Source organism: Manacus candei, unplaced genomic scaffold (assembly GCF_025592945.1).
Source record: "Manacus candei isolate 608988 ecotype Guabito, Panama unplaced genomic scaffold, ASM2559294v1 h1tg000088l, whole genome shotgun sequence".
NCBI lineage: Eukaryota > Metazoa > Chordata > Aves > Passeriformes > Pipridae > Manacus > Manacus candei.
The window spans coordinates 3478629-3504725 of NW_026138136.1; the positions used below are offsets into that span (position 1 = coordinate 3478629).

General features: G+C 39.9%; 2 protein-coding genes across 12 annotated transcripts in view; one reads left to right on the forward strand and one right to left on the reverse strand.

Moving 5' to 3' along the window:
• LOC127482443 (uncharacterized) overlaps positions 1-6724 on the reverse strand; it is a 21062-nt gene extending 14338 nt beyond the window's left edge. For 2 of the 7 annotated variants that reach the window (XM_051812766.1, XM_051812765.1), the window contains exons 1-7: positions 5272-5607; positions 4338-4406; positions 3838-3868; positions 2705-2764; positions 2323-2403; positions 1986-2122; positions 66-188 (exon numbers count right to left, since the gene is read on the reverse strand). In XM_051812766.1, coding sequence (XP_051668726.1) covers positions 66-188; positions 1986-2122; positions 2323-2403; positions 2705-2764; positions 3838-3868; positions 4338-4406; positions 5272-5322 — 552 coding nt within the window. In that variant the 5' untranslated portion in view covers positions 5323-5607. The other 5 variants (XM_051812761.1, XM_051812763.1, XM_051812762.1 and 2 more) reach the window with 5 other exon arrangements.
• Positions 6271-25700, forward strand: MSANTD3 (Myb/SANT DNA binding domain containing 3). 5 transcript variants are annotated; one of them, XM_051812812.1, is made up of 4 exons: positions 6755-7082; positions 8700-9574; positions 13506-13951; positions 15260-25700. In XM_051812812.1, exons 3-4 carry the CDS (start codon positions 13537-13539, stop codon positions 15667-15669), a joined length of 825 nt encoding a protein of 274 aa, XP_051668772.1. In that variant the 5' UTR covers positions 6755-7082; positions 8700-9574; positions 13506-13536; the 3' UTR covers positions 15670-25700. The 5 variants fall into 5 exon arrangements, with proteins under 5 accessions (XP_051668774.1, XP_051668773.1, XP_051668772.1 ...); XM_051812810.1 differs by having other exon boundaries at positions 8700-8786; XM_051812814.1 differs by lacking the exons at positions 6755-7082; positions 8700-9574 and adding an exon at positions 6271-6289.
• The last annotated feature ends 397 nt before the right edge of the window (positions 25701-26097 follow it).

The following is a 26097-nucleotide window of genomic DNA, read 5'->3' on the forward strand; positions in this document are numbered from 1 at the left end:
ATCTGCCCACTGTAACAGAAATTACTTTCCTTGTTTATTAAATATGAAGCTTCAGAGAAGTGTACCTTTATTTGTTTTCTTCCTTCTTTCTTCTCAATTGTTAATGCGACTTGCCTAACTTTTCTGTTCAGTTCAGAACCTTTACCCTTAATTTCATCAGATTCTGCTATCTCAGGATAATGTTGTTTCTAGAAAATAAGGAAACGCAAATCCTTAAGTCACACAACTCCTTCCAGATCTAGCACAGTTAATAATCATGGGAGACAAATCAACTTTTACATATACATAGCAGAACTTATTAAAATGATTATGCATAGAATCACAGAATAATTTAAAGGCCTGGAGCCAAACCTTCAGATCAAAACAGGGTTGGCACTAATTGCTGAACTGGTTGCACGGGGCTTTGTCCACTTGGGTCTTAAAAACCTCTGCAAAAAGAGATTCCCCTATCCCTCTGGACACCTTGCTCCAGTGCTTGACTGCCCTCACAGCAAAAAACCCCTGTACGTCCAGTAGAAAAATCCCGTTTGAATTTATTTTCCTGCCAAGCAGCTCCATAAAAGGTCTGGTTCTTCCTTCTTAATAACCTCCCCTGAGGTACTGGACAGCCCTGACACTTTTTCTTCTCCAGCCTGAATGAAGCCAGTTACCTTAACTTCTCCTCATAGCACAAGTGTGCTTCAGCCCCCTGGCCCCCTTGGCAGCTCTCCAGCGGACTTGTTCAATTTCATCAGCAGCTTTCTGTCTGCAGTAGCACAAAACTGGACACAATATTCTGGATATGGCCTAGCAAGTATCAAGGACAGGGAAATAATCCTTCTTTTGATCTACTGGCTATGCCCTGGTCTAGCTTAGCTTAGCTTAGCTTGCTGTTAACCTTCATTTATGCCAAGGTACACTACTTATCTTCAGCTTATTATCCACCAGGACCCCCAGCTCCTTTTCAGCAGAGCAAATTCCAGTCATTTAGTCTCCCGCTTTTTCCATTGCCTAGGGTTAATCGATCTCAGGTGCATGACTTAAAAGTTATCCTTGTTGAATTATTATACTTTTATAGTATTTAAGAATATAGCAGAGATGCAGTGAATAAGCATAAGAACTGCAGGAAACAATTCAAAGTAAACAAGAAATACAATAGCTGAGAACATCAAAATTCAGCATGTACATCTGAATTAATGACCAAAAACAGCATGATATTTATGAAAGACATCACTGCAGATTCATCACAGTATACCCAATAACTTTAGCTCTACAACTGCCTTGAAATGCTATACAAACTCGGCTTTCTATGACTTTAAGATATGTGGGATATAATATCAACTTTGAGCAATTTCTATTGGAAAGCATCAAGATACCTTTCAGAATATTGCTTTCTCAGTTTTGGTTTAAGCCGATCCTAAACAAATACACTCAAGTAAACATTCAAAGACTGGACAACCTCATTTCTCTAAACATGCTGAAAAAAATGTTTATGGGCTGATGTGAACCTTGAGAGCTTTGCAGATTGTCATAAAACAGGCAACAGATTGTCCAGCCTCAAAACTGAGAATACAAGTTGGGTTTTTTTTCCACTGATTCCAAGTCACAGCCTCTATCTAATATGTATCATGTTTATTTATAATTATGTTCCTCTTAAAGCATCTGAAAGATGGAACAGTTTCTTCATTGATCCCTTTCTTTTAGATATTACAAAAATTGGTCAAGAAGGCTTTTGACTTCTACTCAATTTTAACTATAGATTTCCTAATTGGCATTACTGGTTAACCAAAACAGAATAAACTAAAAACTCAGTGTCAAGCAATGGACAGGCATGCACATTATTGGTGAGAAGAATTTTAAGTCTATTTATCACAGTTGCAATACAAATACAAACATTTTCAGAAAAACTTGCATAACATCTTGTGTTTGGTTTTTTTTTAAATCAAAACATGACCACCAAATTCTCCCCTTAAATCATGTCATTAAAGCAAACAAAAAGAACTTACCAGGTATGCCAGTCTATGCTTGGAACCACAAACATGCATGAACATGTTATTCAGTCCCGTCTTACAGTAGCACAGTTGACATTCATAGAGGAAAGGAAAATTGTCTTTTGATCGGTACTCTATTATATAATTAAGACCTGGATAAATAGAAAAAAAACCAAACAAAACACAGGAAACAAATCATCAGTGCTAGTTCCAAAAGAGACATTATAGAAAAAGTGTAACCATCATGAGATTTTATTACACATTACCTAATTTTACATTTTAAACAACTAATCCATACCCTTTAAAGGTAAATATCCCACAAGCAAATAACTACAGTATTAAAAGCCCTCACCAAGTGCAGGTTCTGAATCTTTACATGTATTAAGCTGTTCTTCCAATGTCTGTCCATGAAACCTCTCTGGCTCAGTTTGCACTGCAAGAAATTCGCATTCAAGTGAATCCCTGCTCAGACATGGTCCCACATCACAAATTAAGTTAGTTATTATAAAACATTATCCCCCCCAATCCTATTTTCACTCTTTTTAAAGCATTTAGTTTGCAAATATTGTCTTAAGTATTATTACAAAATATTACTTAAAATGGAAAATATGATGAACAGAAACTAATTCCCAATGACCTGCTAAGGTCTAGACAGCACTTGTAATATTGTACCTCAGTATTTTTTATTTCTTCCTTTTTCGGGGGGGGGGGGGGCAGGCATTAAATGTTCTTACCATAATCAGGAAGTTTTACAGGTGTTTTCACTTGCTTCCCAGAGACATTGGGTGTTTTAACTAAAAAAAAAAAACAAACAAAAAAACCCACCAAAACAAAACAAACAAACAAGCAACAACCAAAAAAACCCACCCCAGAAATGGAAATAAATTTGTTAGTACAAAAACCAACTTGGTATGATAACAGACTTTTTTTAAAGAAAACTATTTGAGCTTTTTGACATGAGAAAACTAAGCTATGTTTAGTTTTGAATGTGCTATGAGATTTTTTTTGGCTAAAGATGGACAAAAAGCATTCACACCAAACAATAACAAAGTTATTTAGTGTTAGGTAATTCAACAAAGCAGGCAAAGAGGAAGACCAATTAAGTTCAGTGTCTCTAAACATTTCAGGGCATCTAGTAATTTCAGGGCATTAATTTCAGCAGCATCCAGCTGCCAAATAATTAATCACTTAAATTTCCTTTACAGTCCAAATAAATATTCCCAGATTGGGTAGGTGCAACAACTACATATAACTTGGCAGAGACTTTCAAGCCAATTCAAGCCAAATTCTAGGACCAGTGCACTGTAGAAACCTATAAATACATTTTGGTCCATCATGAAACCGAAGCAGGAAAACAATCATGAACATAGTTAGACCTTCATTCCTTCTAGAACTAGACCAGTTCATAATGACCCATGGAAGGTTTAATGATATAATAAACCTATTAAAATGACTATGCTTCAACTAATTAAGATATTTAAAATAATCTAAGATATTTTTGATAATCTCTTTTAAAAATAAAGTATATACATTTCCATGTGCTTTAAGAAGCATAGTTTTTAGAAATATATTTTAAATCTTGAAGGTGTCTAAGGTCTTGAATTCTTTAAGGTTTCTCAAAACTGTAATGTAGATGATTTTTAGTATTTTAGCTAGTGCTTATTAATTAACTTTGCATACCTCTTGCTCATAATATTGATTGATTTATGTAACATTAGACAGTTATGTCATTAAAGAACACAAGACAGGTCTTAAAGCACAATCTTGAGAAAGTCTTTTTCTTGTTTGTTTCATAAACAATTACACTGGGGCAGGGAGAAAGATGCCTATATAGAACACAGCAGGAAGTAAAAAATCTTGCACTTACCAACGCCATGAGCTTTCAGTGCTTCTTCAACCTAAGTTACCAAGTCATCAACCAACAAGGAAGAAAGATACTTAAGATTCAAAGAACAACAATGAAAAGCTTTTATTATTTATAAAATAAGTTAGATAAACACCAACACCATAGACTATCTCAGGTGAACAGAAATTTGAAAAAGACAAATGCCCTTTTTTCTGAGATTGTCTATTATTCAAGTAAATCCATTCTGCATTTATTAACAGCCACGTATTCTCATGCATTGTCTTTACTAGACACAAAGTTGTAACAACATTTTCTGACAGAACTAATGTACAAAACCAAGTTCTACTTTATTGCAGTAAACAAGAGAGTAAAGCAGCAAAACAAGTTAAATATGTAAATAAGTAAAATATGTAAAAACTGTATGTTTTACAACTACATTAAAAACTAGATTTCAAATCCATATTCTATTGCTAAATAAATCTGTAAAATCTGAAAAAGGTTCATTCAAAAACTGATCTTACCGTCTTGTGTTTGAATCCAAGGAAGTGAGTCTGCAAGTTTAATGCAGAAGCACACCAGATTTTGCAAATCTAGATCAAAGAGAAGCATTTCCAGCATTGCACACAAACAAAAAGAAATAGAATACCACTGATATCAAAACAGATCTACTATCAAACTGTCAGTATAAGTAAGTTATACTAAAAACTAAAGCAGCCTCCCAGAACTTTTCTTTATGAGCCTGCGAGACAGTGGAATGAACAAGAATCTCCACATCACATAAAAATGTCAGATGTCTCCAGAACTCTGCAGCCACCTCATACCATTTTCTCTGTGTGTGTAGATAAGTAAAGACAGAATCAAGATCTTCCTCACACACTCTTAAACAAGTGTGAACCAGAAGCCCAGCATAATTGTAACAAGCCAGTACACCTGCCTAAGATGAGCCAGTTCTCAGTGTTGCATCCAGATTAACACAGTTACTCTGATCATTTTGGGGCCTGCCTCACTCTGGAAGCTTTCCATACAGCTGGTTTATGCCTGGGCCAGTTCAGAATGGGAGCAGACTAGGTTTAAAATCATGTGAATGAACAACAGCAGTCCAAATTACTTTCTTCTTCTCTGAAAAACCCGATATGTTTAAAAATAATAGCAATAAATCTGACAACCAGAGAAATTAGGATTTTTTTTTTCTGAACAGGAGCTGCAGTTTAATCTTCCACTTTAAAAAGAATGCCCTTATTTAGAAATACAATATTATTAAAATTATTAGTTTTAATAAGTTGGTTCTTAACACACATCCAAGTCAAAGACAGCAAAACAACTTCAACTCCAGAGCTATTTATCAGTTTTGCTCAAGAGAAAAAAAAACCAAAAACGTTCACACTTGGTTTAGTACAACTTTGTTCCACCAAAATTATTTTGTATTAGTTACAATTTTCAATAAGGAATACTTACGTTGCAGTAGAAAGGGTTTACTTGCTTCTTTATCTCAGTTTCAGGGTCCATATTCAGTCTTTAGATGATAAAAAAACCTCTGGGAAAACTGCAGAAAGATTGCAAACTATTGTTTTAGCTTCACAAAATCATTTTTATTTTTGTTCCCTCTATTTAAGGAATTTGTGCCTCGCCTTCGGTTACACTCTACCCTTAAATCTCCAGGCTAATGATCCTATTTTTAACTTGGGAGCAAAAGTACAGCGTGGAAAGAAACAATTGTTCTCCAAGTTTCCCCCGGGAAACATAAAAGCCGCCAGAAGATTACGCACATAGCCCTGAAACAGAACTAATCTGGACCATTTAGAGCTTCCCCCTTCTTTCCTGGGATAGAACTGCGCGTATGGGCTGGGACAGATGACACACACACAGGGTAGTAGCCAGCGCGGAGCGCCCGGAGCATGTTCCTGGCACAGGGGGAACACGGCGGGTTTTGGGAAGAGACGAACGGTCCCACCCGGGCCGCGGGGGCGAGGAAGGAAAGGAGAGAAGGAAGGAGAAAGAGAGAGGGACGGCCCGCAGCTCCAAACCCTACGCGAAGAGCGGCGCCAGGCGGGAGCGAATCCTTTGCCGGCACTTCCAGCCCCGCCGGGGAGGACACGGACACCTGCTCCCGCACGGAGCCGGGGAAACCCAGCTCACGGCGGCGGCCCGGGAGCGGGCGGTACCCGGAGGAGCCGAATCAGCCGTCGCTCCCCGCCGCCGCACCGGCTCCTGCCCGCCGGCCGCTCGGCCGGGGGGTGACTCCTCGCCGCTCCCGCGGCTCTCTGCGGGCAGGAGCCGCGTCACGCCGGGCGCGGGAGCCCCACGGTGCCGGGTCAGGGCTCGGCGCGGCGCCGGGGACCGGGATCTCCGCGCCGGCGGGCGGGGACGGGGCGCGGCGGAGGAGCGGCCTCGGCTCCCCCGGCGCGCTGCCCGCGGCCGCCGCTGGGGGCGCTGCCGCGCAGGCCCAGCGTCGCGGCGCCGGGCGCTGTCGGAGGTAAAGCCCGAGCTGGGTCCGAGGCCGCCGCACCGGGGCGGGGAACCCATCCCGCGCCCCCGGAGCGGGAGCGGAGCGGGATGAGGGTGCGCGATGGAGACGGGGATGCGGGATGGGGGACGCCGCGCTAGGGACGTGCGTCCCGGGAGCTCCGCCCGCGCCCGGTGCAGGCGGGGCTGTCCGCCCGCTTCCCGGCGGCCGCTGAGTGTTCGCACGCCGCTCCCCACAACACACACACGGACACACGGACACGCACACCCCGCACTCGCCTCCTCGCCGCGCCGCCGCACCTGGAGGCTCGGGGTCCTCCGGGATGTGTCTCCCCGTGCGGGAGAGGCGGCGTGTCCCGCGGGACAGGCCAGTGCCGCGCCGCCCGCGCTGCGGCGGGGCGGGAATCCAGCGCGGGGTTTGCGGGGAGCTGGAGGGAGCGGTGGCGTCGACCTGCGGGCGGGGAGGTGAGGGAGGCGGGGAAGGAGGGAGGGAGGGAGCCGGGAGAGGCGCTTTGTTAGGCGGAGGGAGCTAGCGGGGCCGCAGGGTGGGGTGTTCCCCGCCGCCGGCGCCGGTCCCCGCGGGCGCGGGGTGACAGCAGCGCCCGCCGCCCCCGCCGCGGATGCGCCCGGATCCCGCCGCAGCCTCCGCGCCCGCCCAGGGTGGAGCGGCCGCCTTTGTGGAGCCGGGACCTGCTCTCCTTTCTCCTTCGAGCAGAAGAGGAGCTAGCGTGGAGATTAAAAAAACCCCAAAAACACACAAGGCTCGAGTTAATGTTTGAGAAGTTCGGGTGCGGGAGAGTCTGGTAGGATTCCTGTATTATGCCTATTTTTGATGGATTTCAGGCAGTCGTTCGGAATAACAACCTGCATCCATTACCTTGCGTGCACAAAGTGCTTTGGATGTCCTCCATAAGGTAGCGGGATGACCCGCTTGAAATGTATCTCTGTGTATATATAGTCTAATATCCTATATTTTTTTAAAATACATTTCCATGTATTGGTATATAAAATTCGACAGGAGAAATTTAGGCAAAGTACTGTGAATTTTTAGTAATTGATTGTTTTGCTCATTTGCTGGATGATCCGTGATAACTCCTCGTTTGTATTAAAACGTTGTGTGGGGGGGAAGCACCCAAAGAGGTGGGATTTTTTTAATCTGATTAAAACACAATTTCCATATAGAACTGATTCATATTTGGAATATACACCTAATTAACTAGTGATTTCAAGTCTCAAGGTAGACAGGGTCAGACCTGGAACATTAATGGAAGCTCAGTGAGGAAAACCTAACATTTGAAGAAGAACACTATTTACTTCTGGTTCTGTTATTCAAATTAAATATAAACCTGTTGTGACTTGTGTGGCTCATTCCAGTGCCTTTCTTTCATCCTCAAACACTGGATGAAAAGGACAGAATTATAATAGATTTCCAATGCTGTTAATTGCTGACTATGCTTGAAGCTTTGCCTGCAATTTAAGTTGGATACTGTGCTGGTTTAAAAGTTAACCAGCAGGGGGAATGAACCCAACTCAAAGGAGAGATTATAAGTCAGAATAACAATTTATTAAAATAATACAGTAAGTACAATAATACAAACAAACAATTGGTCTCAACCCACAAAAACCCAAATGTGTAACCCAGTACCCTGGGGCCTGAACAAAGTGGTGTTCCTTGGGCCCTGTTTGAGTCCAAAGTAAAGGGAGAGGGGAAGAACCTGCTGGTGGGAGAGCTGCTGCAGTCTGGCCAGAACTGGTGATCGCAGTCCAGTGGTGGTCTAAGTCTGGTTGAGAGCGATGAGATGCAGCCGTCCTCTGGATCCCACGAGTGGGTTGAAAAATGTTCCAAAACTCCAAGATTATATATCCTCCAGTTCAGGCAGGAATGCTTGGTACTCTCCTCAGGGCGGGGAGTTCACAAAGGGTGTGAGGACAGAAACATCCTCCTATCTCACAGGCCTCTTAACACCTAGTTTATAGCCTGAGGAGTCAGGCTCTATGGGCAGAAGGTGCGAATAGTCTATTGACAACAATAGTCTAGTTTCTGGGAAATGACATGGAAGGCTATAATACAGTTTTGGGTTACACCCACCATGCTCTATGGGCAGAGGGTGCGAATAGTCTATTGACAACAATAGTCTAGTTTCTGGGAAATGACATGGAAGGCTATAGAATACAGTTTTGGGTTACACCCACCATGATGAACTGATCTCAGCTGTCCTAACTAGGACAGATACATAAATTTTCTTTTTTTCAGTTCTTGACTCTTTCTGGTAGTAATTCTGTTGGCATTGGTACATGTAATTAATTCTCACACTGTGACCACAGTTTGCTATTTTCTTTGGGTTTGGATAGTGTAACCTTAACATTTTGGTTAAGTCTTCCACCATAACATTCTCTCTGCATTTTCTTATGCCTAAAAGAAATATTTGATGGACCGAAGATGCTGCTCATACATGCCAACCTGAAGGGCTTCTTTGCAACTGATTGGAGTTTGGGTGTCTGTTTAGGTGTGTGCAAGCAAAATAATACATATATATAACATACTTATGAACATGTGTGCACTTCTTAACTTGTGTAATTTTTTTTTCAAGATATTCTTCCAGCAGATCACAGCACACACCTTATAGTCTTTAAAAGAAAGCAGCACAAAGTGCTTTCAAAGTAAAGATGAGGAGCTGAGAGATATTTCTGTTATCTTAAAGCTATAAAGGTTTGTGTGAGAGGACAAGTACTTAGAACACTGATTTCTTTTAAGGCAAGTTGTGAATTGAGTCATGCCAGGGTAAGATAAATAGGATAAAGTGCTTCCTTACTGCAAGTGTCTTGGAGGCTAGGCACCTGTAAGAGTGGGAGAAGCTTTCCATTCTTTGTTTCTTAGAATTTACTCTGCAGCTGTCCTCAGGCACCCACATAAATCAATCCTGTTTACTGGATGAGTTCTACACCGTAAACTACTTTCATTTCAACACAGATTCCTACCTACTAAATTATATCCTGGGCATATGTCCTGGAAGGCTCTCTTAGCCTTGAAATGGAAATTCTGTGGGCTTGCGAGAGTCCTTTCTTGTATTCTGCAGAGGAGTCAGTGAGCTGCCAGAAGGTGATTAATATGCATAAAGAAAAAGAGGTGAATATAAATACATGGTGGTGTTTTGCTGCAACTTCTCAGCATACTAAGTTCTCTGACATCTCAGAGTACTTTCTGTTCACCTAATTGCAAGTGGGCTGTAATATTGAAGCAAGCAGGCTAAGCATGTAAGAGCTTGAGAAGAATCTTCAAGAACTCTTCTGTGTAGTAAGTGCATAAAACTGCTCACACCAATTCTTGGGTTCTTTTATGCATCCTAGATCATAAACCTGGCTTCTTCACAGAAAGGACACAGTTACAGTGTGTATGTGTAGGAAAAAAATATTAGGAATGTGCTTAGGGGAAGAGAAGACTAATATATTCTTCTCGGTGTAGGACCTGTGTTTTCAACTTATGACTGGGGATCTCAGGTGCTACCACAGTAAAAATAATAGAAATAAATGATTGCGTGGTATGAAAGTGATATTTAAGTTTGCTGTGACTCCATCCATGAAAAACGAGCTTTTATTCTAGTACATAATTTGTTAATATATATGAAGTCATATTTGGAAATGTTTCAGATATTTACTGACATCAGTTGTGTCTGCCAACCTATATAGCTAGATACTTAGCACCTGGAATCCAGAAGTCCTAGTAACGTTGTTTAACTTTTTGAATTTAGTTTCCAAAATATCCAGTGTCTCTAATTAAAGGAATTTTCTACACACAAACACGTAATGATTTTTTTGTCTGAGATTCTCACACCTTTTCAAAGCTAGAAATAAGATTTACATGCATCAGCAGAAGGTAGAATCAGCCATTTCTGGTCACATGGAGTCTCTGATTTGGGTTTTTCAAGGGTCATAGGCTATTGGATCTTACGAGTTGCTGGTGGGACTACATTTCATCCCATTCTTTGGTAGAATTGAGGCTAAGAGAGAGCCCTAATATTTAGTCCCAAGAATTTTGTTTCAGCAGCTGTCCAAAGCAGCTTAATGGTTTGGAATAGTACAATAGCTATGTAAGTAAAAGAGATCAGTAGGTAGAATCTATCCCATTATAGTCTATTTTATTTTATATGTTTTCAGAGTTGTTTCATGGAGCAAAGTTGCCAGTTTTCAGTATCTTTGTTAGGATGTCAACTTCCTTTCTTTTTCTCTTTTCTTAATTTATGTTTTATTTAAGGAACTTCTGAAGTAGCTGTTCTCTTCTAGTAGACCTAGACATTATAATAGCTATGCGATGTATGTATGTGATAAAAGAAGTTTCTTTGCTTATGCTTAGTTTTTTCTGTGAGATTATAGCTTTTTAAGAATTCCTGTCACCAACACCTGGGGTGACTTAAGTTTTCACAGACTGTAAAAAAAATAACTTGATATAGCATGATGGAGGAAATACTGAATCAGGAAACTGTCTTCCTTAGGTTCATCCACCCAGCTCTCTTCCTTCTTGCACCTTTTTCTTTCATGTAAAATAAACAAGCTGTGTTCTGTGTTCTGTGTTCTGTGAGCAGTAACACTATTAAAGTCTGGTTTCCTACGGAGCTTTCCCTTTGTCCTCTAAATCCTGTCTACTGCAAAAACTCCAACTCTCCCATGTCCCCATGACACCAGCATTTGGTAAGAGCAGAACTGTGACTAGCCAGCAACTATACAGGTGCTACCTACCCAGTCAGTACGTGCCCAGCAATTACCCAAGAGAGCAGTGACAGAAAGTACAAACCAAGTGTTTGTTGCCTTTTTCAGTAGGGCTACAACTTAAATACTGACTTAACTTAGGCTGTTACTTGTTTCGATTCACCTTGTTTCAGTTTTGCTATTCCAGGCTTTGTTCTACTGCCTCCTCTATTCTTTGACTCCTCTTTGTTTTGCTGGTGTCATGGTTTAACCTCAAGGAGCAGCGAAGTACCGCGCAGCTGCTTGCTCACTCCTTGCTCCTTAGTGGGGTGAGGTGGAGAATTAGAATAAAAAGCAAAACTTGTGGGTTGAGATAAGAACAGTTTAATGATTGAAACAATGTAAAATATAGTAATACTTGTAATGAAAAGGAGAGAGAGAGAGGAACAAAACTCAGGAGAAACAAGTGAGGCACAATACAGCTGCCCAACACCTGGTGACTGATGCCCAGCCTGTCCCAGAGCAGCAATGGGCGGGTCCCAGCCAACTCCCTCCTCATTTATACACCGAACATGACATTTTATGGTGTGGAGTTATCCCTTTGACCAGTTCAGGTCAGCTGTCCTAGCTGTGCTTCTTCACAGCCTCTTGTGCTCCTGCTCACTGGCAGAGCATGGGACACTGAAAAGTCCTTGACTTAGAGTGAGCACCACTGAGCATCAACTGAAGCATCAATGTGTTATCAGCATTATTCACATACTAAATTCAAAACACAGCACTGTACCAGTGACTAAGAAGAAAATGAACACTGTCCCAGATGAAACCAGGACAGCTGGGTTTTGTCATATTGTATGGGCTACTTGAGAAAGCTGCTGTTTTTAAGTCACTCATGTTCTCATTTTGACATTAGCTTGTCTGTTGGGTTTCTTTATAAATATAAGTAGTTACCTTTACTGAATGAGGTGAGAATAACTATAAATATTGAGATGTTTGGAGGAAAGAGATTACAAGAATGGCACAAAGAAAGTCCTAGTGCAGTGGAGTTAAGGAAAAATACTTTGAAAAGAGGAAACATGATGGTGATATCTAGTGCATCGTCAAGTAATGTTATGAGAGAAGTATCACAGAATCACAGAGCATTCTGAGTTGAAAGGGACCCACAAGGATCATTGGGTCCAAACATTGAGTGAATGACCTGTACATGGATCAAACCCATGACCTTGATATTATTAGCAGCATTCTCTAACCAACTGAACTCATCTAAGGGTCAAGCAGTGAAACAATGGGCAAAATAGCAGAAAATTTGTTTTAGGAGAGTCTTAGACTGTTAGGAATATGAACCAATTATCTTATATATGTTCTATCTTTGAGTTTTGTGATTAAAATCAGAAGAAATGTGAACTAAGGCAGCATTGCTGTCCTTTTCCTACTTAATTATCCAGAAGTTTCTGCCCAAACTATAAAAGTAATTTGGGCTACACAGTTATAGTGAAAACAAATAGAGGGAAGAGTGTGAAAAGATAAAAGAAAAAAATACATTTTGCAGCATAGTCACGTGTTGATAATTCAAGGCAACACTGTTTTCTTCCTTTTTTTAAATGTCAGAATTCCCTGGTATCAGCTACCCTTTTCCTATTGACCACGTAGGTCCTAGGCTTGAGAAGAGGGGCAGTTGTTGATGTGATGTAAATGTGTAGCAGTATCTGTACTGAGAGAAGCCAAAACTCTTTTTAGCCTGGCTGTTCGCTCCCAAGAGTGATGAGCAGGGCAGGCAAAAAGAAGTGCCACACAGGCAGGCTTCAGCAGTAAAGGGTGAAGGACCTGTACCTTCCAAGCACTTAGTCTCCATAATTCCTTTGTGTCTTCTTGCAACCCTTGCCGCTCCTCATTATTGTAATAAGGTCAGGATCCTGTTGCCTTGTTGGGTGTCAGACAAGGAGGGCAGAGCTCAGGGGAGAACCAAGCTGACAGGTCTTTAAAAAGAAAACTTCTTAGTATCATTTCTCATACAACTTGCAAATACTGTAGGGAGAGGGGGGTAATTAGAAATATACAGTCAGCAAGGGCAGAAGAGGCTCTTTTGTGTACCAAAGAAAAAACAAACCGCATGAAGTGTCTTTAGACTTAAACCCAAAGTTATCAAGGGCTGTATTTCAGAACTTGTTGCACAGTTCAGGACTTTGAAAATTCTTTGGATGTAAAAAAGTGCAATAAACAGGAAAATAAGATATTGAAAACAAGTCACTAAGTAAATTGAATAGCAAGTATTTTGTATCAAGACAAATCGTAACAAAGGCCTCCCGTGGTCTACTTCTGGAACTGCGTACCCACTGAAGTGGCAACACAAAACAGCATGGAACTATACTATATATTACCCGATTGTTCCATTATGTACTCTAGAACTACTCAAACTATTCTATTAAAATGAACCAGAAGCTATGCTGAGAATTTATTTGCTGAAACATGGTTTCCTGATACTGTAACTAGTTCTAATTTGTGTTTGTTTTTTGTTTTTCTTTTTCCTTTCAACATTGTTTTCATAGGAATTTTGGCTTCTTGGAGAAACAGTAGAAAATGCAAAACGAAATAATAAAGCCTGCTAAATACTTCTCGGAAGTGGAGAAGAGTGTGCTGCTTGCGTTAGTTGAAAAATACAAATATGTACTTGAATGTAAAAAAAGTGATGCGAGAACTATTGCTCTGAAACAACGTACCTGGCAAGCGCTAGCTCATGAATATAATTCACAGCCCAGTGTATCACTGCGAGACTTCAAACAGTTAAAGAAATGCTGGGAAAATATCAAGGCACGGACAAAAAAGATAATGGCACATGAAAGGCGGGAGAAGGTAAAAAGAAGTATTAGTCCGCTTATAAATACTCACATCGTAGGGAAAGAGAAGATTGCCAGCATAATGCCTGAGCAAATGTACTTTTTGCAGAGCCCACCAGAAGAAGATTCTGAATATCAGCCTGATGCTTCTAGTCAAGGTATAAATGTTACTGTAATGATGGAAGTAGTATTGTTTTGTATGTGATTTTGCCAGTGATTCTCTTTCAGCAGTCTAAATCTCTCTACCTAGCTGGGACTGCTGGTTATAGAAAAGTAATTTCACAGCTATGATATTACAAGACTTTGTGTATTACCCTAGGCCTCCGGGAGTTAAACTGAGGGTTTTCACAAGTTTTTTTCATCAGTTTCTGACATATCTGCTGCTTTGTGGCAAGCATCACAGTAGCTATCATGCTGGCTTTCCAGAGAAGAGTCCCAAGGATATTTGTATTCTTTATAAAGTATAATTTTGCTGGTTAAAACAAACAAACAAACAAATCCACCAGCAGAAAATTGATACAAAATTGTCTGCTGCAAGAGTTCCCTGTAGGTCTTTCCTCCTTTGTTTTCAAGGACTACAGAGAGTATGTAGAGCCATATTTCACATTACAGTCCACATTGGAAACGGCCTTTCTGAGAAAGTTCAGCACTACATTCTTCTTTGTTTGGAAAGCATACACATAAGGAATAATGCAAAAACAGAAGGGAGGATGGCTACAACGGTTTCTTGCAAGTTTTATTGTGTCAGGATCTCACATAGGAGACTGTCCTTGCTCAAAAGACATCAGTAGCTACGTTGTTAGATAACATTCTTAGAATGTCTCTTTCATAATTGTACTTACCATAATTAGTCATCAGGATTTGTAAAGGAATGTATTTTGAGACCCTCATTTGCAGTGGTAACTGTTCTGTTCCATGAGTAGTCTCTTTTATTTCAGAAGAATTGGTAGAGCCTTCTCAAAGTTAGAATAATGTAATTTTTTCCTAAAAATGTACACTACTGTGTTTACAACACCTACAGTAGTGATATGAAAGGAATGAGAGGTATTCTTCCTAGTATTCCCTCACTCTCTTGATATTCATGTTGCTACAGCTCTTCACCTGACACTGAGATCTTTCATAAAAGTATTGCAAGTCACATATGGATTTAGCTTAAACAGCTGCATTAAGGTTTAGCTCTGGACTCAGCCACCTAAATTTAGGTATCCACTTATAAATGTCTGTATTCACTTTAGTATTCTGAGCTCCCATTATAGGCATGGAAGTGTAACAACAGAGCCAAGAGTAGTTCGGTTCAGACCATTATACTCTTAGTATTCTGTAACAGAACTGCGTTAGGTATTGGCTCCTGTACTTTGGTACAGAAGTGCAAGGTTTAGATGCATATATCAATAACTTATCACATTTGTGTTTCTTGAGGGAAGGGAAGGGAATACTATAATACTTTTTCTTCTTTTGTTTTGCAGAATCATTTGTTGTCTCAAACAGAGAACTTTGTGATGAAGACAAAGAGCTGGTACATTTTCCAGTATGTGAAGGTACCTCCCAACCTGAGCCTTCGTGTTCTGATGTCAGAATAGCAGCAGATAAGAACTACAGAAGTAAAGCATCTCAGGAAAGTGCTCTGAAAAAAATGCACGAGGAAGAACATCATCAGCAAATGTCAATTTTGCAACTGCAGTTAATCCAAATGAATGAAGTTCATGTGGCAAAAATACAGCAAATAGAAAGAGAGTGTGAGATGGCCGAAGAAGAACACAGGATAAAAATGGAAGTGCTAAATAAAAAGAAAATGTATTGGGAGAGAAAACTGCAGACCATCACAAAAGAATGGCCTGTATCATCCTATAACAGACCCTTTCCTAATTCCCCTTAGAACATAAAGGGGCAGAGAGTCAGTCTGATTCACACGTTTATGAGTAACCCGCACTGGAAAGAAGGTTTTTTAATGTGAATGTACAGTGACAGGGTAGGTGCCTGGCTGATAGTGAACACACTATGACTCTTAATATTTAGGGAAACAGTGGTATAGTCTACCGAGGGGAAAACCGTATTGTTCATTTGTAGGTAGTTCTGATTTGTTTAACTCAGACATGCACAGTGTTTAAAATGTGAACATATTTTCCCCTCTCAGAACGCCCTTGCATCCTTGTGAAATTTAAGGTACTCCAGGTGTTCTTACATTGGGTGTTCTTAAGATAACAGCTTTAAACATCAGGCTGTAGTGTTTATTTTGATTTCTATCTCTTCCTATCTACCATTTTTCAAATTAATGCAAGGATTGGAGTTGCTCTCTGCTATTGAGGCAGCAGTTGATTGACAGGTATCAGTTGGATCATTATTCTGGGGCTTAGGAAAAAGTAAACTTGTCTCTAGTTAATATAGTCCATAACTTATTCTTCATAGAAGATGTGAAAATTAAGGAAGTAGCAAAAGGACCACTGTAGTAACTGAGCCCTTTCCTTCTGAAGAACAGTAGTATTTCCCAGCTGGCTGGCTGTTTGAGAGAATGGTTGTGGACTGGCCCTCTGGTTTTTTGAGCCTTGACCCTTACGAAGTTAAAAAGAAGGTGACTTCTTCCTCAGAAGCCATTGTGCTTGTTCCTTCTTTCCCAGGCCCGTCTTGTATTGAAGTAGAATACCGAAATAAGAGGGTCAAATGCTGCTGCCAGCACTGTGTGCTGTTCACCTGGAGTCATTCTGAGGGGAAGAGCTTTTTAACAATTCATAAAGCTCTTAAAATGCAGTGAGCTAGCCAGCCCGTTGGCAAAGTCTCCCTCTATCTTCCTATGCAATACTTGATGGTGTAGCAGCTAGCTTGAGTATCTCAATCTCTCCTTAGCAAGAAGAAAAGACTTAAAATTCACCCTCTTTTCCTTCACATAGGGTGGGAAGCAGTTCAAGGGAATCATTCCTGTCCTGAAGCACTGTTCTGTTTTGTTCTGTCCTGTGCATTATGGTGGTGTGTTTCTTGCGTTTGCTGTCAGTGCGGGGTGATGGACATGATTTGTGTGAAGCATTCACATGAAGGTACCCACAGAGTTTGGGTGTCCAGAACAGTAGATAGTAGGAAAGCACAAATAAAGGTAATCCTTACCCAGGCAATCATTTATTCTAGTGGGGCAAGGGTTAAGAGAATGTGAAATGCAGAACCCCGCAAAGCTTCATAAGAACTTCTGATGTGTGAAAACCTATTTTACAGGAAGGTGTAAACCATCATTTGAAGCAGTGAGAAAAATTAACAAAACCATGAATTTTCATTGAAAAATCCAAGTATCACGTTATTTAATAAAGTATTTTCAGATCATGGTTCATAAGGGCAAGTCCATACTGTGAGCAATGTATTTAAATTAAAGTATGTTACAAAGCATACATTCCCAGTTACACTCCTCTCTCTTTCCCTGGATGTTCTTTCTGGTGGAGTGAGTTCCTTTTGGTTTTGTTTTGGGTTGGGATTTTTTGTGTGTGAGTATGTGCGTATGTGTTTCTTTTTCTTGAACTGCTTTCACTGCTGGTGATTCATCTTTCCAAGCACTGCCATTATCAACCACAGTACTCACTGTGGTTAACACTGTGGTACGCGCGCTACTCCCTTCAACGTGCTAACACCAGCAGTCACAGTGGGAGCTATTTATTACAACTTATTTTATATGACAGACTAAAAAAAATATGCAGAGCTGCTGCAAGATAGAAATAATAGACCATCTATGAAATCTGAAGGCAGATCTTTTTGACTGCACTTTCAATTTTCTTACAAATTGGCCATATGAAGGAAGTACAGGAATTCCAAAGAAGGATATTGTTATGGACACTTTTTTTTTCTTCCTGCTGAACAGAAGCACTATGGGAAAGTATAATAACAGTAGAGGCAAAAGAAAGAAGTAAAGAGAAGTGAAGATCTTTTTGTTCTGAGATCGCATTCTGTGGTCTGAAAGATGAGTCAGTTATTTCAGGGGTTATGACAATTGGTCAGGCACTATCCAGAAAAAAGAATGGGGAAGACATTTGTCTTAACTAGTGATGGGATTCCTTCGACGCTGGTTCTAAGTAATTTGAAACGATGAAATGGAAACCAGGTGTTAAAAGGTGACGAATGGAGACAATTACAACACTGCAAATAGAGCAAGAATAGAGAGACAATCCAGGTCTAGAAAAGGCATGAAATAGCCCAGGGAGAATCTCACGAATTGTGAGATAAGGGTAACTTGGACTCCTGGAAGTTATACCATGGCTCATGAAAGATTGTTTTATTTTTTTTATTTAAATATCCTTTAAAATATGCATGTTTTCAAACTCTACTAAGTGGGCAATGCCTTGCTTTTTGGCATATTTTCTTATCCTAAAACCAAAAGTTATAGTTCTTAAGCTGAACAATAGACCCTTTTAATTCAGTTTCTATTTAAAAGAAAGAAGATCACTGTGCTCGTTTAAAGGTAAACCGGCAGGAGAAATTAACCCAATTCAAAAGAGATTATAAGTCAGAGTTACAATTTAATAACAATAATACAATAAATACAATTATACGGACAAACAATTGGTTTTAACCCACAAAACCCAGATGTATAACCCAGCACTCTGGGCCACAAACACCATGGTGTTCATTGGCCTCTGGGCTGAGCCCCACGTGGTCCTCCTAAGTCCAAAGTAAAAGAGGAGGAAAACCTGTTGGTGAGAGTGCTGGTTGCAGTCTGGTCGAGGGTGGTGATTGCAGTCCAGTTGAGGTTCTGGTCCTCCTCTGGATCCGATGAGTGGGACCAGAAGTCCCAAGACTCCAAGATTATATACACTCAGGTTTGAGTGGGAATGCCCAGTACCTCCCCCAGGGCAGAGAGTTCCACAATGGGTGACTGGGAGTCGTGAGATATTTTTTGAATCCTTGGTGGCCCATTAGCAGACATCACCCCTCAGGCTGGCTGTGGAGGTGCTAATGACTCCTTGGAGGGAAGTTATCACACTTGAGTCATTGATATGAGGATAGGAACATCCTCCTATCTTACAGGCTTCTTAACACCCAGCTTATAGCCTGAGGGGTCAGGTGTGCTCTGGGCAGCTGCTGCAAATGGTCTAGTGTTAACAGTTCCTGGGAAATGACATAGAGGGTGTAGAATACACAGTTTGGGTTACACCTACACAGTGATGAACTGGTGCCAGCTGCTCTAACTAAGACAATCACAATAAGAAGATTAGAAAGAGCCAAGATAAAGATATGAAAGGAAGAATGATCAGTACATGCATAGCAGAAAAATGAGAATGTTACACCTAACACAAATTATACAAGATGGTTTTGTGGTACACATAACAGATGGTTCACAGGTGACACTGGCTCTTGTTTTCCCATTTGTAGTTGACTGTTGGTTGCTGTAAGATTGGGTGCTAGACATAGAAAAATGTAAAAGATCAACAAGGTGAAGTAATGTATCTCCTTGCCAGGCTTTCGCTTCTCCACTTCAAGGCTTTATAAAGTGATTTATGTGGTGGAGTTGAAATTACTTGAGAAATGTGACTTTTACCTTTTTTGGTTTTGTTGTTGTGATTGCAATTACTTCCTCTGGTATTAGGATTTACGTTCTCTTTTGTTTGACTCTTGTTATATGTAATATAGCCATCTCAGACAATATGTCCATATGTTCCTCTCCCTTTTTTTCTAGATTACATCATTCAAACTTTCACATAATTGTGTTTTCCTGATAACCACTTGGCCAAACTATGTATGAATTTTCTCAAGGTTTTTCCACAGATAAAATACATCAATATTTTAAGAAGAACATGCCTGTTCTTCTTTGGGTTTGCTATACAAGTTTTTGTCAAGAATGAACTTAAAAGATACACTGGGCAAAATGATCTCTTCTTAACTCCAAATGTGTACCAGGCATGTAGTGGCCATGGTTCTCAGCCTCTATGTTCTTATGAAGAGTAACAATGACCTTCTAGACAAGACATGGAGAATTCCTTTATGCTTCCCAAATTGACATGAGCCTAGCTCCAGGTGTCTCTCTTTGGAGTTCATCTAATTTGTTGCCTGGTATAAAGTTTTTCATTTGTTAATTTTTTGCTCCTGCATTTATTCCTTATGTTTCTGTTTCCACTTAGCTTTTTAACCAGCAATATGAGCTGGGGATTTCATTCAGAGCTATGTGTTTTGCTCTTTCCTTTCTCTAGCTCAGACTGCCTGTATCACAACATTTGAACATGAAATGTGTGTTCCTCTGTCGTCACCTTCCCCTTCCACAGAAAGCATGGTTAGTTAGTCTTTTATACACAGCTGCCCATACATTCTGGATTCTGCACACAGGCTAGGAAACAAAGGATTTTGAAGAGAGGTTAGCACTGAGAAAAGTCTGTATAGAGAAGATCACTTTCTCCATGTAATTGTGACTAAAAGTCATTCATCAGGACCAGAGCTAATGCAAGGTATTGAAGCTGTGTATGTGGTGGTGATTCTTCGTAAATCCTTGGGGTTCTGCAGAAGTTAGGCTTGAGGTTTCTGGATAACAAAGTTCCTTATTTCTAGGTAGTTGAAGAGTCTCACTGAAAGACTTTCACAGATACTTCCTCAAATCAAAGCTCTTACCTTGACAAAGAATCGATTCATCCTGCCATCTGTTGTACTGCTTCTTTCAATACCCAGGCTGCTGTATGACTGGAGCAAGGGATCTTGCTGCTTGACAGAAATCCTCTGTCTGATGCTCTTTCCTACACTGCAGAGATGTGTTTAGCCAGGGTTGAAAACACAGCCCTCCCCAGCCACTCCTTGGAGAAGCAATCCTTACAGAGCAGGTGTACCTGGTGTGGCCGAGCTCAGCATTCAGATCTTCCCATTGCAGTCCAGTGACCAGAGAAAGGAAGGATGGTTCAGGGCTACCCTTTCCTGAGCACAGGAAAGGGCAGCTAAGGATGTTGTGCTGAATTTTTTAATGATCATTCATCTTTGTGTGTTTCCAGTAGCAAATTTTAAGTCTCCCAAGGATTTGTATGATTACATATGTATTTTTCAATGATCTTTTGCAGATAATTTTTTTTTATGGCTCTTACAGTATGTCCTTTTCCTTCTTACCCACTTGCGTTATAATGCTTCCAGTTTTGTTTTGAATCTCTGTGGTTACAGTCTTTACAACTACACATTCGTGCGGTGTCATACTTTCAGGTATGTTTCTCATGACATTAAAACAATAAACTGCTACACATTTATATATTGTTACTTCCTAGGCAGGGGAATTACATGTAAATCTTAAAATAACATTTAATTGAATTTTTTTTCGGACAAATCCTTCACAAGTAGTCCCGTGATTTCATATTTTGAGCTAGCTTGGTCAAAGATATTTTTATAGGACTGGTGCATCTTAGTTTCTTTCATAAGAAAAAAACCTGTCTTTTCATGCTATTCTGTTTCCTCTCAAAGCAGCTGACTGTAAATTCACACATCATCGCTCTTCCTGAACTTTGTCTCTAGTTAGATATTCAAAAGTGTTTCTGGGCAAATTAAGTACTAATGCATACTAAAAATAATACATTTAGACTAATAAAATAAACAAAGTACCAAGATGCTATGACAATATGCAGCAACTGTTAATATAATTAAAAAATATTAGAGAGGACAGCTCTGTACATGTGATAAAAAGAAAGAAGATAATTTGTTGCTATCTATAAGAATAGGATAATATATTTTTACGATGAAAGCAAGCTTTGGTATCTGTTTTTGGTATCACAGACTTCTGTGTTGCTGATAAGCTTGATTCTCTTATATCTAAGGAAGGTGCACATGGAATTGTGGACAGATTTCTGGGCCTAATAAGAGCTATTAAATAGAAATGTGCTAGCTGTGGCTCTGAACATTTTACTGGTCTAGTAGTGAAGGGATTAGGCATCCCACAACATCATCAGTCATGTCAGTAAGAAATTAAAAACTTACAAAGAAAAAAAAAATAAAAGGATTGGTGTGTTTTTCAGAACAAGTCAGAAGTGAAGACAGCTCTATCTGCCCCAAGACGTAACATTGTCACATATGTCGAACAGTTTCCCTGCATGGTCTTCACTTCTGTTTCCTTTGAGACTCTGGACATCTTTATCATAGAATTCACAGCTCCAAGTGCCTGACAATAAGAAAAGTAGCCACTTTCAAATAGGAATCCTGCCAGGGTTATTAGACCTCACTCTTTACTAAACTGAAGTTGAACAATTTTCCGAGACTACATTATCCAGACACGCATGCTATGCACTGTGGAAAGGCACATGAAATCTGTCCAGCATGTAGTCTGCCAAATGACATAGGTTATAGAGCAAGAAAAAGGAAAAGGTTGTCCACCACGTAGTGGTGGGTCATAAAACTGTTATACTCAGGAGGGTGTGTGGATGGATCTCACCAGACGGTTAATCTCTCTAAGAATAAGAAATATTTTTGCCAAGTCTTCTAATCTGTCAAAACAGCCACAGGACAAAAACAAAAGGGGAAAAAATGAATTAAGCAGTCAAAATAGCTAGAAACAATCTGTTGCCTTCTTGCTGAAGAGCTAGCTAGATACAAAGCCTACACTACACACACATATACATATTTAAGGAGATAGCTCTCTAATTTAACAGAAATAAAGCAAAATAGATTTGTAGATTTTCCTTATTTAATTTAGGTGAACTTTTTTAAATGTTGATTGAGATTGTTTGTTTTCCTTTTGTTGTTCAGTCCAGCTTCAGAATAGTAGTGTGCTTCAGTCTCTAATCAGTTGTTAGAGCAACTCATTAATCAAATTGGTTTGGCAAGAGAGTAGAAGTAGGTTTGTATTCAGCACAACTTGAGATTGATTGTATTCTACAAATCTTCAGATATTTCTTCTCAGCTACTTTTGGATAGCCCTGAATCTGAAACTGGAATTATACACCAATTTAGTAGTCATTTATTATTTATTGGCACTAACAAGTTGACATACAAGATGCTCAAGCTCTGCTCATTATTTGGTCATGTACAAATCCCTCTTCTTTTTTTAGAATTATGTTCTGAAATTATGTACTAAGCCACAAATGGACCAGCTGAATCATCCATATAAGTTCCTGCTGCACATTCTGTGTCACACTATAATATGGGGGGGAAAAATCCTGCTTCTGTTTAATTGTGGAGTTTTGAAATTTTGACCTATTAATCTCACCAAAGCTTTGCTAAAAATTATTTTGTTCTATTAGACACCTCTGTGTTCCCACTGACCGGTCCTTCAACCCAATGAACTACGTGGCTTTATAACTTTTGAATTCCAATCCCGTACACTGTACGAAATCTGAGTTGACACACACAAGATAATTTCCATTTATCTGAAAAAGATCTTGTAAATGCTGAGACTCTGAAAAGTACAAATTAGGGAGGTGATTTGATGGATTTAGTATTTAAACCAGGGCATAAATTTTGGCAGGCTAGGAGTTTATCAGTGCTGACCTATTAGAGAGGTTCAACCTCTGCTTAGGGAGCAACAATGTCCAACCCAAATATTGCCTTACCTCCAACTTTCCATCTAAAATGAGGCGTAATGAGAAGTCCTTGCCAAATAAAGCACCACTGGTTTCCAAAATGCACTTAATTTGCTTTCAATTACTGGCTTGCATGAGGGCTCTGAGACTAGTCTGGGCTTTTTGTTGCACTTCATCGATGGCTGATAGCATATGAAGGCTTCCCATACTGATTTTATTCTGTTATCCTTGAATGCAATAGTCCTACTGAGATATACTTAGCCATGTGGTGGTGCCAGTTGAACTGTGGCAAGGTGCAAATTGTCTGTCATCTTTTCCAATTACCAAGTCAGTGACGGTGGATGTATTTGAATAAAAAGTAAGGAGCTTTAGCCAGCAGGAACAAACATCATCGCTTAATGTGTCACTAATGTGCCTTGTAACACTGATAAGGTGGCAAATTTAGAGGTATAATCAATAAATGATCATAACAGTGCTTTATCTCAGCCAATTAAAACACCGTCTTCTGGTGTAAATCTTACTCTTACTCCTCTTGTAGACGGATAAATAAATAACATGCTTCTAATTTATACTTCCACAATCCCACTGAAGCCAACACATTCCTTTACATGGTGTCATGGGCTTGGTAGATAAGTATCAATGTCTGCTCTCGCTCTGGTCCAAATGCCATAGCTACCAACTCTACTTCTGTAAATCCAGCAGAAGTGCGCTGTCAAGGAGCTGGGAAAATCAGACATGGGAAAAGACTGGCTTAAACCTAAGCCTTTCTCTTATGCACAGCATGGACATGAGTGGGTCAAGTCCCACAGCACAGCAAACTTAAGCCCACATCCTCTCACAACTTAAAACACAAGTAAGGGCATAGTAACAGCAGCGGGTTGCTTTAGTGATCTGTAAAAATGGCTTTGGGTGGTAAGCAATCGATTTTTTAAGTTGTTGTACATTAAAATCTTCCAAATCATGTGACAGCTTAAAATAAGCCCTGTCAGTGTTCAACTACCAAGAACAATAAATTACCACAACTTCAGTGTGTTAAGCTGACAGAAGCAGTTTTCTGTAAGGATTTTGTTAACTGATATGGTTGGTGTATCATGCAGGTATATTCTCACCTTTCTTCCTTGTAAAATCTTTACTTCCATCAAGTTAGTTCTCATTCTTAAATAAAAAAAAAAGTAAAGCCAACTGTGCTAATCCATCCCCACTTAGATATATACATAAATTCAACCAAATGAAAAATATCTTTTTTTAATATTTTGTATTTTCACCTTTTTTTCTTTTTTGAAGAGTCAAGGATTAAATAATGAGAGACTCGATCTCCATCTTCTCAAGATGCAGATGTTATGACATTTTAGAGCAGTATCTAAAAAAAAAAAGTTCTGATAATCCATCAATGCAAAGACAGAGAAATTCTAGTCTGCTCTGCTTTCCATAGAACGAGAAAGCATAGTCCTAATCACATCTTTCTTTTTGTGGTTGCATTTTTGAACTTTCAGCCACAAGATGTATAAACTGCTTTGCTGCCAACTACCATCCAGCAGCACTCCTGTATTTACAAAGTTTGTTGTAAACCTGGATATTTGAGTGACTTATGTTGCTGAGTAAGAACCTCTCTTTTCCAAGAAATCATGCAGTTTAACAGAATTATTTTTACAATACCTAAGAAGTGGAAATGCTTTAGGAGATAATATGTTTCCAAATGTGTTATTACCATCTCTGCTAGTACTACCATCTTGTGGCGGTACATCATGTTAGCCTTGTTTTGAGGTCTTATCTTTCCAAGAGAAAAAAGAAACTTTCACTTTAATTTGGTGCTGACCCAGGGTATTATTTGAGTTGTTCTGTGAAGTTCTCCCTCCACCATCACTTTTTCTTATGCTGCAGAATCTTTTCCTGTTTTGCATGTATATCCCACCAGTGCTGAAATTGCACCTGAATTGCTTTGGTCAAGGTGACTGTGAGGATCCTCTGAAAATCTCTGAAAGAGATCTTTCCTTATGTGTTCAGAAGGTTCAGGATCACTGCAGAGGCACTGAAAACCAGACCTCTAAAACAATGCCAGCGCAGGAGCTTGAGAACCTCAAGGAGAAACTTGAATCTAGGCACTCCTCATTGTCATTTTTGTATATGTGGTCAAATAATTAGGAAACCACTGTTTCTTTACACTGTGTTGTATTTATTATGTGACATTAGATTCTGTTGTATTTTAACAATATGTAAAATTACACTGTGCTGTGTTTGTGCTTATAGTTGGTGAGGATCTAAAACAGAATGAACATTTAAGTGCTGGGCTATTTGTCATAAGATACTTGAAAATGTATACACTCCTGATACTAAATATGTTAATGGAGTATTAGATGGTATTTCTTGTTGTCTCTGCCTTTTATTAGTAACAATTTCTGGTGTTTGCTTTTTAAATTACACTGAAGACTATACATTATTTAAGATCCCCTTTTTAGCTAAGTGGCAGTGTGCTGGTTTAAAAGTTAACCAGCAGGGGGAATGAACCCAACTCAAAGGAGAGATTATAAGTCAGAATAACAATTTATTAAAATAATACAGTAAGTACAATAATACAAACAAACAATTGGTCTCAACCCACAAAAACCCAAATGTGTAACCCAGTACCCTGGGGCCTGAACAAAGTGGTGTTCCTTGGGCCCTGTTTGAGTCCAAAGTAAAGGGAGAGGGGAAGAACCTGCTGGTGGGAGAGCTGCTGCAGTCTGGCCAGAACTGGTGATCGCAGTCCAGTGGTGGTCTAAGTCTGGTTGAGAGCGATGAGATGCAGCCGTCCTCTGGATCCCACGAGTGGGTTAAAAAATGTTCCAAAACTCCAAGATTATATATCCTCCAGTTCAGGC